This window comes from Strix aluco, chromosome 4, assembly GCF_031877795.1.
Source record: "Strix aluco isolate bStrAlu1 chromosome 4, bStrAlu1.hap1, whole genome shotgun sequence".
NCBI classification, from domain to species: domain Eukaryota; kingdom Metazoa; phylum Chordata; class Aves; order Strigiformes; family Strigidae; genus Strix; species Strix aluco.
The window spans coordinates 113,478,313-113,490,463 of NC_133934.1; the positions used below are offsets into that span (position 1 = coordinate 113,478,313).

Consider the following 12,151-nt stretch of genomic DNA (forward strand, 5'->3'; position numbering starts at 1 on the left):
ATTATGCATTAAATTATTTAAACTTTTTACAGTCAGTACAATTAAGGCTAAGTTAAATGGCTGGTTTTGCTCTTTAGAAACAAGTTCAACACATAATGAGATCAAGAGGTGGGGCAACAGCCGGAGAAAATCATCATAGCTTCATTAATGGAGCTGCACAAATGTAAACCTACATTTACATTGCATCATTTAACCTGTCTGCTTTGCTGTTTGCATTTTTCTTGGTTTTGGCAACGAAAAGAGATGCATCACTTTAGATACTTTTCACATCAATGCATAATGTTGCTTGTTGGACTAAATCAACATGTGCTTTAGATAAAAAAAATGGGGTTAGGAAACATTCTGAATAAAAATGAATGACATTTCAGACAAACAGTAAATCTTTTACTTAAGACTTTAAAAGAGGCAGAAGGCAGACATCTGCTATCTGCGTATCTGTGACTGTACACTAACAACATTATTGCCTTCTTGCAACAACTCTGCATTGTGGAGAAGTTAAGCACTACTTAAAGTTTTTTTACACTCATTTACAGTGTCCTTTCCGGGCCTGATTCTGAGTCTCAACCATTTGTTTCACTGGGAGGAACCTCAGATCCGTAAATGGGGTCTGAGGATGCACAGCAGCTTGCCAGATCAGATCTTTATTCTTTGTGCTGCAATGCAACACTGAGATAGTTCGAAGCAGCTATACGTAGACAGCTTTACCCTGACATAATTGACTTGACATAGCTGAGCTGGGTAAGTGTCCTAAGGCATGACAAAAACACTAGAAAGACCTACAAACAAGGTCAATTATAAGCAAAGGGTAGCCCGCAACGAGTCCATTGTTTACTGCCACAGAACACTGATTTCTTTATCTGGTAACTGTCATGCATTTCTGAAAAGTTTCCCATATACATTGCCTGTTTATTTATTTTAACAAATGCATAAAAATCCCCACATGAATATACAAAGTATCTATTCATTTCAGATTTTCTATGTGTAATATTCAATCAAAAGATGATGCAAATAAAATCAGGATTCATTAAACAAATGTTCAGACCTTTGGCTTATCTGTTTGGCATTAACATGTACTGTTCCACTCTGTATTTTAAAACAGCAAGAAAATAAACCAAAACCAATCTTGATATCAAGAACACTATTCAAAGCTTATCTCTTCCCACTTCGTTATCAAAGTCGACTACTTAGTTGCAAGAGTACATATCCTGCAGCTGATTAAGCACTGACAACAAATTGAGACTACTGCTATCACAGAGTGTGCTTCCTTTCCCCTGCATTTCTTTCATTCACCCATTGTGTCTTCTCACAATTTCAGCTCGCAAGCTGTCTTGAGCTGGAGATCTGTTCATACAGCACTGATTTTTGGGTGGATATTCTTAGTCCAGAAAAAAATAACAGATTCAAAAAAAAAAATCTTATTTTTCAAGCCTTTAATGAATGTTCACCTGCACAGCACATCCCAGAATCAACAACAGCAGCTTCTTAATTTCATCCATACTTTTACCTAGAGAAGAAAAAATGGAATCAGTACATCAAATTAACTACTTGCAAGTAATCCTTTCCAAAATACCCACCTGAAAAGAGAAATAAGACCTCTGAACAAGTGCCTGAACAATATGCGGCCCATTATGATCTCACCATACTTTCCATGTAATAGTACAGTTCTTATGGATTAGTTTAAAATCCCAAATCCGGCAAGACTGTTTTTCCTTGATGTGCTATCCTCACCTACATTTTCTGAGGCTCTTCTGATCAATGCAGGAAAAAAAAATTAATCCTTTAAATAGTTCAATGCATATGCCCGATGTTTGTCCCTTGTTTTATGATTAACAAGGGTGCAAAAAAGCCCACCAAACCACCACCACCTCTTCCTCCCCTCCAAAAAAACCCACCAAAACAAAACAAAAACATCCTGGGCAGTGATGAAGGAGGGTTACTCTCAAAGAAAGAACTTGTCCTAAATTCTCTCTGTAAAATAGTTGCTACTCAGACTTCCCAAAGCTGAATGCCATTCTGTGTACATAAATTCTCTCTGAGAGATGTTTTAAGCAAATAAATTTTGCCTCTGTTCTGCATCAAAGGCTGTTCACACTTTGAAACGCAAACCCCATGTGCTAAGAGGAATAAAAAAAAAAATGAGTGATGTAGAAGGGAGAATATGCAGCTAACCATATGCTCAGGGAGCTGTGGGGGAGAGGAGACACACACAGGTTGTTACTGCAGGGAATCCTGCTGTGACCAACAGCCCTGCCGGTCGCCTCCTAAGGTTAGGAGAGAGAAAGCTGCACACAGGGAACTGCTGTGGCTTTGAGCCAACTCCGGATCTTGTTTCAACAAAATTAATGTGGGGATTGTTAGGTGGTAAAGAAAATTATGTATATCAAAGTTAGACAAAGGGAGATGGAAGGCAAGGAGCTTCAATGAGGAAATAAAAAATCATTATGGAGTTAAATTCAGGAAAAGCCTGTCCTCATCCACGCCACATAGTTTTCTTTCATCCCCATACATCTGCATGCTTCCTGACATAGAGCGTATAAACTGTGGGATAAATGCTTCTATTTTATACCCTGCTTTACTTGTGTGTTCAATTGTTCCTATCACTAAATAGACAGATAATAATTTCTGAGTGCAACCGTGTTCCTCCACCAACACCATGCCCTTGTAAGGCTGCACTGGGAGAAAGTTAGAGGCATATGCAGGACCCAGGGCTGGGGAACTGGACTTAAACTGACTCATCAGTTAAGCTGCCGCAGCCTCGCAGACACACAAAGGCACACTGACCTAAATTACCACAGGGGTTAGTTCCATTCTCAGAACCCTGCAAGCCACTGTGGCCACGTGCAGGCAGCTTAGGAAATAACTTGTTTTCTGATTTCCTGATTTTAGGGCACACAAATACCCTAAACCAGCCTTTAAGTATCTTACTTGTTAAATAATTTTTTCAACAACTTCTAGGAATGTTGATCGTTAAAATGTTTCAATAATGCCCTACAGAAATTATCAGTATACTGCACGAATCAACACTAGAATTCTCAATATCCAAGTCCCACATTATTAATCATTTAGATTTTGCAAGCAGGAATTCTTCTCTTCTGCAGAGACAGATGTATTTAAAACATGCTAGTTCACACTTCGCCCTGTAAATACAATATTGTTTATTTTCCTGCAGAATATTTAAAAACTGTTTTTGAAAGACGTACAACCATTCTTACTCTTCTCCCTGTACCTAGCAGCATACATAGATTACGTTTTTCAGAAAAATTACAATTTAATATACAAATAGTATTTCAGTCTGTGAAAAGTCTGATTGTTCTGTATCATTCTGAGTAAAACAACCTTAAATGTAGACAGTGTCACAAAAAACCCTCAGCAAGAACAAAAAAAAAATGTGTTACTTTGTAAACTGTTCCTTTGGGAGCACTACTAGCCCAAGGAGACACTTAGTTTGGTCAGAAGACATTTTTTCACAAAACTGATTTCTCATTAGACTTTCAGCACTGAGTTTCATTCTGCATCAGCTTCAGAGCAGATACAGACCAGGGATTAAATACAGAACATGCCTGTGGGACACAAGAACAAGTTGCTAACTTATGGAGAGCTAGTAACTTGAGTGTGTCTCATTCTCCCAAACTTACTCAGGGCAGAACATCTTCTCCATGAGAGACTGAAGGAGTAGCCACCAGGCTGCTTGTTCCGGATTACACCAGACAAGCGCTCTAACCCTGGCATACTCTGGTATCCTGGTTTGAGCGAGTGGTGGGGTTTTTGGTAGCAGGGGAGGGGGCTGCAGCAGTGGCCCTGTGAGAAGTGTCTCAAAGCTCCCCTGACTCCAAGTCAGACCCACCTCTGCACCAAGGCCGGGCTGATTAGCTGTGCCTCTTCAATAATATATTTAAGAAGGGAAACCTGGGAGGAGTTGGGGGAGTTGTGAGGAGAAGTTGCAAGGAGAATATTTGTGCCAACATGGAGGTGAGTGGAAGAAATGAGAAGAAGGGGGGAGGTGCGCCAAAGCAGAGACTCCCCTGTATCCCGTGGTGAGATGGCAGGGCCACCCCCCCGCCACCCATGGGGGTCACTGGTGGAGCAGATGCTGATTTGCAGCCTGTGGGGGGCCCCACGCTGAACCAGGAGACTGCGCCTGAAGGAGGCCGGGACCCTGTGGGAAGAAGGCCCCACTGTTGTAGTTTGGTGCTGGGAGGGCTGCAACACGCGGGGGTGACCCACACACCTGTGGGAGTGACTCATGTCGGAGCTGGTTTGTGGAGGACTGTCTCCTGTGAGAGGGGACTGCGCTGGAACAGGGGAGGAATGCCAGAAATTTCCCCCCACTGAGGTGGAAGAAGCAGCAGGACTGACTGCACCCCCCATTCCCTGCTCCCTGCTCTGCTGTTGGAGAAGGAGGAGGTAGAGATATTGGGAGCAAAGCTGAGCCCAGAAGGGAGGGAGGGAGGGATGGGGGAAGGTGTTTTCAAGTTGTGGTAATGCTTCTCACAATCCTACTCTGTCTGTTAAGTGTTGTTACTGTTAGTGTCTGTATTAAATTTTATGGGTTTTTTCCTTCCCCTAATAAGTCTGGATTTTGCCTGTACCTTAAAGGGTAAGATCATCCCTCCCTGTCCTTATCTGCAGTTCCTCGGTCTTTTGTTTTTCTGCTTTCCAGCACTGGAGAGAAAGGGGAGCATGAGCAGCTGCGTGATGCCCAGTTGCCCTCTGGCTCAAACCATGACATGTGGGCACCTCCATCTGCTGACCATAAATTCCAATCCATGCAACATGGCATCACAGCTATCCTCAGGGTGAGCCCAGTGGCTTGAAATCACTCATTTTAGAAAACATCAGGGTTATTTTCCAACAGTTAGAGTATCTACACCATCCTAAAGACATGCAAGCTACTTAAGCCATTCAAACCACACTCCACCTCTTTGCACCAAAGGCAGTAGGCTTTGCTATTCTCTCTGAGAGATAATAAATGGGCATTGGTGATGCTGCATGGCCCTGTGAGGTTAAACACCTTCAGCTATTACTGCACAGTAACTTAGCAAGGTCAACCCTGTTCTCCCACCAGGGACTGACCTTGCCTGGAAATACCATTCTGAGACCTTGTCCTCACTTGGGCCCTCCCACCAGGAAGAGAAGCTGAGGCAGACAGGACAGGCCCCTTTGGCAGGTAAGGTTACAGTATACAGTTTATAGAAAGGAGTGAGAAATTAAAAGACTCACGGTAATCATGAGATTATTAGTTTGCTACTGTTTTAAATATAACATTTGGCAGTCTTCTCTCCCCACTGGCAAGTTTCACAGAAAACCTAGCTGTCAGAATTTTTCCAGGATTTCTTTTTTAATGAATTATTTTATGCTTGCAGACATGCTATGCATGTATAATGAAAATGCAATTGTACTGCCCACTAGAAACACTTTTAAGACTGAAAGGTCTACTTAGCAGATCTACTCTGCCAACCATACAAGTGTTTCAGAAGACCATGTGTGACTGTTTAAAGAGTTCAATTACTTCGGCTTTCATTCAGAAATTGTTTCCCATGGGGTGGAGACACTTTGTTGGCATTAATGCACTCCAAGATCACTCATACTCAAGCTAGGTTCAAGTAACATTTTAAAGCCTCATAGAATAACATTATTTACAGGAGATATTTAGAAGAAATAGGGTGTCAGTATGAAAAAACCTCTCTACCAATCTGAAGTGCTTTAGAGAGAGTTTTCAATTAAACCTCAGAATGAGCTAGGAAGGGATTAATTATGCCTCTCCCCTTTCATTCACCCACAGGAGAGTTGAGATACCACACACTTAAGTGGAGTGCCTAAGGTTACTAAGTGAATCAGAAGCACATCTAGGATTATTACGCAGCGCAGCAGCTGAGTTCTACACTCGGGACACTGCATTTATCCTGAAATGCATGTTGAACAAAAGCAAGTGATCTTTATCCCCAATTCAGTCATGGCTCCTCAACAGTGAATGATTCTGCAATGCTTTTCAAAAGGCTTGATTTGTGCTAATTTAATAAGGTGGTAAAGTTCCTTGTGTAATTGCATAAGCAGGAATGTGTAGGCTTCCCTCAGCTGGCTCACTGGGATGTCACAAGTCCTACCTGGACAGCTGGGAAGAAAGTCTGCTGGGTCCACCCAGGCTTATTAGCTGACCTTACCAAGACAGTGTCCTCCTATGACCTAGGATGCAAACACTTAGGTCTGGCACAGCTCCTGGCAGACAGGTACACACAAGCGGAAACAAACGGACAGGATTCAAACTAGCACAAACAAAAAGATGGTAATTAAAAAAAACCAAACCATCCAAACAAAAAACCAACAACCTCTTTTCTTTTTGAAAATTCCAGGGCAGCTGCTCTCAGGCTACATGTTTGTGCCTGCAAGGGAGTCAGCCACCTGGGGGATTTGCAGAAAGACCATCTGCTCCCAACTGTGGGAGAGAGCCAGTGGGTTGTCTAGAAAACAAAGGGAGGGAAAGTCCGAGCACCACTTGTGCATGCTGGGAATCTCACTGTGCCAGAGCCAGGAGATCCCTCTGCTCTCATAGGGGACGGAAGGTGGGAAACAGATGGCAGGACTCTGGGAGAAGGCAGGCAGAGGGTTTAGGAGACAACAAAAAAAATGAGGATCAAGGTACAGAGAATACAGATGATGAAAAAAAAAAATGAGGAGAGGTAGGAAAGATGTCAGAAAATGGGAATGAGAGAGCCCAAGCATGTGAAATCTTGAGCTTGTGCCACTTCTTTCTGCACATTTTGACTCTGATGTTCCTCCAGTGGAGGAGAGGGAGCACCAGTGCCTGTAGTGCTACACACAGCTGCCGGTGGATGTGCAGAGAAGGTGGGAAGGGGTGGAACACACAAGCGCCATTTTTCCCAACTGTAGCAACATCCTGAGTGAGAAAAGCTTGAATGCTAAATTTACACTATTGAGGCATTGTTTTGTGATTAACTTCATATTTTATGAACCTTTGTTCCTCTAGAGGTTTGTGAAACAAAATGAGGAAGGAAACCAGACATGAAAAAAATATCCCAGTGGGTGTAGACATCTTTTATGATTTTAATGAAAAATAGTCTCTATAGACACTTGCCAGCAGGGACTTTGGCCTCTCATATTCACAACCTTAACGTACAATTTGAAAAGAGGATCTAAATAGCAAAGTTTTTTTAAGCAACAGAAATGAGCCTACTTCAGGCAAATAAAACCTCATTTCCATTCTTGGTCTGAAAAAAGTTAAACACACACACCCCCCCCCCAATTAACTATGACTGTTTCAAAGGATTAATTGCCATCAGTTTCTAAGTACACTCACTAGCTGTGTTAAACTAAGTATGTCTAGAAACTAAGAAATTAAACAACACCTCTAAATAGAGGTTTGGGACCAGTACTGTATACTGATATCCCTTGTGTGGGCACATGAATGAGTGGCCATTTAGAAGGCATGATAAAACCAGAGGTAATTATAACAAGTGATTACAGTATAGATTATTACGCTGATGATTCTCATATTGAGCACAGGAGGATTTGTGGTGCAGTAATGAATTGAAAAAGCTGTTCAAGTAAGAAAAAACACGAAGACAAAAACAGACAAAATTTAATGGTAGTGGCTGTCTACTGTACAGTGCAGTGAAGAGGATAAATCCAGTAATGTCAGCTGCATCGTTCTGCAAGTCAGATTCCTGGGAAAGTTTTCCAAACCCTTTAACTAAACTTTCAAGTTTCTTTTCAGCTCCCTATATTCTAGGAAACAGTCAAAGCCTTCATCATCGTATAAATATTTTTGCAACTTTTACGCCCATGGCCAAATGAACTGAAGTAGGCAAAATTGCCATGGTTTAGAATAAAACTATTTAGAGGACATGAAAGCAAGTAAAGCTCCTAAACCCAGCAGACATATGCCTTCTCCTATGCAAAAGCCTAGCTTTCACATTTTTAGTGGTGGCAGCTCTGTTTTCCCAATAGTCTCATATTCAAAGCAGAGCTACAGAAGCCCTCAATAGTCCCAACTGCTGAGTGCCAAATGGGAGATAAATAGCAAGAACAGCATTCCTAGCTTTAGAGCTGTTCAGTTCATAATTTAGTAACATGTAAGTTTTGGCTGTGTTTTAGAAGAAAAAGAAGTAAAATTTGCAGATAGCACTGGTGAACAGACAGCTCTGAAAAACATGCATAGCAAAACATCACGTGGGCTTGCTACAAGGAATAAGTCACTGAAATTGTTACACAGTGAATCATACTGAATGATCTAACCGATCTCTTGTCTTGGACCTATGGAGTAAATACAGTTATTAGGAGCCTTCCCAGCTCAAACAGTACAAAGCAACACTGTATTTATTCCAGGAATCTGATTGTGGGATCACTGTTTCTTCCTCTGGTCAAGAAGGACCTTTCATTCAGGTAACTTACCTACAGGACAGGGAACACAAAACTGGGAGTGCAGCCTCTCAGATCCACGCCAGCCCTGCAAACCACCTCCACCTCAGTCTCCAGCTCTAGTGCTCCCCATACCACCCAGCACTGTCTCTGCAGATGCCTCTTCCAGGACTCTCCTCCTTCCGTCTCTGTCTTGGACTGGATCACTGACACAAAGAGGTTTCTTCTCTACCATTCCTGCCACTTTTAAACACCTCCTTCAAATAACCATCTTCATCATCTCTTCTCCCCATACTGCTGTTACCCCCAGTCTCCTCACTTCTCTGTCAGCTTTCCCTGGAGCTTCTCTGTATTCATGCCAGAAGCACCACTTCCCATGCTGATGACTGCTTTGTCCTCACGTCTCTATTCAGTCTGCAGCCCTCCTTTAGCACTCTCACTGACACAATCTCTCATTTCACTTGTTTTTCCCCTTCCAAGTGCCTCTGCCTTCCTCTCACTCCTCTCCGCAAGACGCTCAGTAACAAAGACATCAACCTGACAGTGACCTGGTCACCACTCACCCATACTGCTCACTGCAGCCTATTCCTTCATTTAGCTTTTTGTATTGGTTTTACCAACTTCTCAGCTTTCTCCTGTCTGTTCCCTCTTTCTGAGCTTCCCATCAGCCCTCAATCAGGTTCCTGTTCCTGAAGGAAGTTCTAGTTATCCACTTCTCTAACCATTCCTTCAGCACATCTGACCAGCGATCTACCTAAGATTAAGATGAGCTTCTCTTGAAATCCTATCCCTCAGACACTCTCCTCCTTGAATACATTCTTTGGAGCAAGTACATCTCAAGTCTTTGTTCACCACCCTTCTCTGAGGTGTCTAAGCTGGGACTGGTTCTCAAAACCATTATAAAATATGGCTAAACAAGAACTTCATTTTTTATATACACATGCCCCATCAATTTTAGACATCCAGACATTTCTGCATTCTTTATCCCCTCTTATGGTTGGCATTATTCAGAATGTGAGAAGTCAGCAATGGATAAAAAAATAGTTTAAAAGACCACATTAAAAAAACAAAACCAAAACCAAACCATCACATTTTAAAAGATGTCAAAGTGAAGCAAAATTTCTGGTTGTAATTAAAGGAGCTGGAAGATCAGAACACATGGACATCTTTTCTACAAGAGACACATCAGGTACTTTCTTCAAAGAAAGAAAAATCTAAGGTGCTGACAAAAACCAGCAAGTCAAGGATGTGAAATTATAGCTAAATACAGCACAGCTTTCAAGTGCGCAGCTTCCCCAGGAACCAACACCGTGGCTACTGCATTATGAGTCTCCTGCCAGCTGTCACTCAGGAATGGCCAGGACAAGAAACCAGCCAGCCTTTTCCATTGACACTTAGCCAGCAGAGATACTGCCCTGTTGGTCCAGACATCTCTATTCCCTAACATTCTTGATGCTAGCAGCCCAGGCTCTACCCACTGCCCACATGACAAGAAAAGCAACAGCTCTTCTGTTTTTATTTTCTTCATTACCCATAACAGTAGCCTGTAGAGGAGAATTAAGATTGGCATTGCACACTTTCATCTGCTTGCTGAAGAAGTAGATGCCTTACTTTCAAGCTTGATTTTACTGCAGAAGTGCCAAGACTACAAGTTTCAGTGATCCAACATCTGTAAGTAAATATTCTTTTCTGATATAAACCGCTTTTTTTGTACATACACACACTACTGCTGCTAAGAGCAGCAAAGTAAAATCTTCTGCCAAAGTTTCTGCCATTTGTTTGTTCTGGAGATGCTGATTACCATGTCATTCCCCATCACTGCTGACAGGGTTCATCCAGTTTTCCTTCTTTGGTAAAAACACATTGTCCTTGGCACTAGCACGGGACTAAGGCAGAGACAGAACGGGCATGCAAAGAAAAAGTAAAACCCACAGCAACAAAACCTTTAATTTCAGAAATGTGATTCTAAGGAGAAGTCAACTTCATTTTCAGGCTAAACAGCTTTCATTTTGTCTCAACAAAGACTCTGGACACGAGCTCATAGGCTTCCAGGTTGCTTTTGAGGTGATACCTCCTATGACAGATATCCTTGCCTAGACAACATAAGCAGAGAGGTGCTTTTCTCCTTGTTCATTCTCTTTTTCCAATGTGTCACAGATGTATTTTTCTCTCCATCCTCACATATTTTTCTTCCCACATTTCATTTGCAACAGTTCCTTCAGACTTTAGGGCAATTCTGCAAGACTCTTCCAGTGTGTACATATCGCCGCAACTGAACTGATTATACAGGCACACAGGACAGAAAACCTGGAGGACAAATGATTCTCCCATGGCAGACTGCATCCTTGGTCACTTGCAGTGAGGAGTGAACAGACACATGACTTTCAAGCAAACAGTTGCTGCTCTGGCTTTGACAAGAACTAACCCACTATCACATGTGTATGACATGCAGACATATATGTCAGATATTATATTTTTATGCACAGGTATGTAAAAAAGTGTTATATCTTAGATTAAACTGTGAGACTCAGAGGTACTCAAATATTTGTAGTTTGGCTACAAATACATATAGTTTGTTTAAAAGCATGTTCATAATTTGGCCCATTTAGAAGCCCGGTTGACAGAGTTCACTGGGAGGCAGTCCTGAAGGGCAAAGGAGTCCAGGAAGGCTGGACATTCTTCAAGAAGGAAATCTTAAAGGCGCAGGAGCAGGCCATCCCCATGTGCCAAAAGACAAGCCGGCAGGGAAGACAACTAGCCTAGCTGAACAGAGAGCTTTGACTGGAATTCAGGAAAAAAAGAGAGCGTATGACCTTTCGAAGAAGGGACAGACAACTCAGGAAGACTACAATAATGTTGTTAGGTTATTCAGAGAAAAAACTAGAAGGGCCAAAGCCAAGCTAAACCTTAATCTGGCTACTGCTGTAAGAGACAATACAAAAAAATCTTTCTATGAATACACTGGCAACAAAGGAGGGCTAAGGAGAACCTCCATCCTTTATTGCATGTGGGGGAAACATAGCATCAAAGGATGAGGAAAAGGCTGAGGTACTTAATGCTACCTTTTCCTCAGTCTTTAATGGTAAACCAGTTGTTCTCTGGCGACTCAGACCCCTGAGCTGGAAGATGGGGACGGGGAGCAGAATGAAGCCCCCATAATCCAAGGGGAAACTGTTAGTGACCTAATACACTGCGCTTAGACACACACAGGTCTATGGGGCCGGATGGGATCCACCCAAGGGTACTGAGGGGGCTGGCAGAAGTGCTCACCAAGCCACTTCCCATCGTTTATCAGCAGTTCTGGCTAACCAGGGAGGTCCCAGTTGACCAGAGGTTTGTAAATGTGACGCCCATCTACAAGAAGTGCTGGAAGGAAGATCTGGGGAACTCCAGGCCTGTCAACCTGACCTCAGGGCCAGGGAAGGTTATGGAGCAGATCATCTTGAGTGCCATCATGCAGCACGTGCAGGACAATCAGGTGATCAGACCCCGTCAGCGTGGGTGTGTGAAAGGCAGGTCCTGCTTGACTAACCTGATCTCCTATGACAAGGTGACCCGCTTAGGGGATGAGAGAAAGGCTGTGGACTTTGTCTACCTAGACTTTAGTAAGGTTTTTGACACCATTTCCCACAGCATTCTCCTGCAGAAACTGGCTGCTCATAGCTCATACAGGCGTACTCTTTGCCGAGTAAAAAACTGGCTGGATGGCTGGGCCCAAAGAGTGGTGGTGAATGGAGTTAAATCCAGTTGATGGCCAGTCACCAGTGGTGTTCCC

General features: G+C 42.7%; 1 protein-coding gene across 2 annotated transcripts in view; it reads right to left on the minus strand.

Moving 5' to 3' along the window:
- The window catches only part of CCDC88C (coiled-coil domain containing 88C), a 107,552-nt gene that overhangs the window by 47,992 nt on the left and 47,409 nt on the right, over positions 1-12,151 (minus strand). For both annotated transcript variants that reach the window (XM_074824950.1, XM_074824949.1), the window contains exon 5: positions 1,446-1,504. In XM_074824950.1, the coding sequence (XP_074681051.1) occupies positions 1,446-1,504 (59 nt within the window). The remainder of the gene's footprint in view (positions 1-1,445; positions 1,505-12,151) is intronic.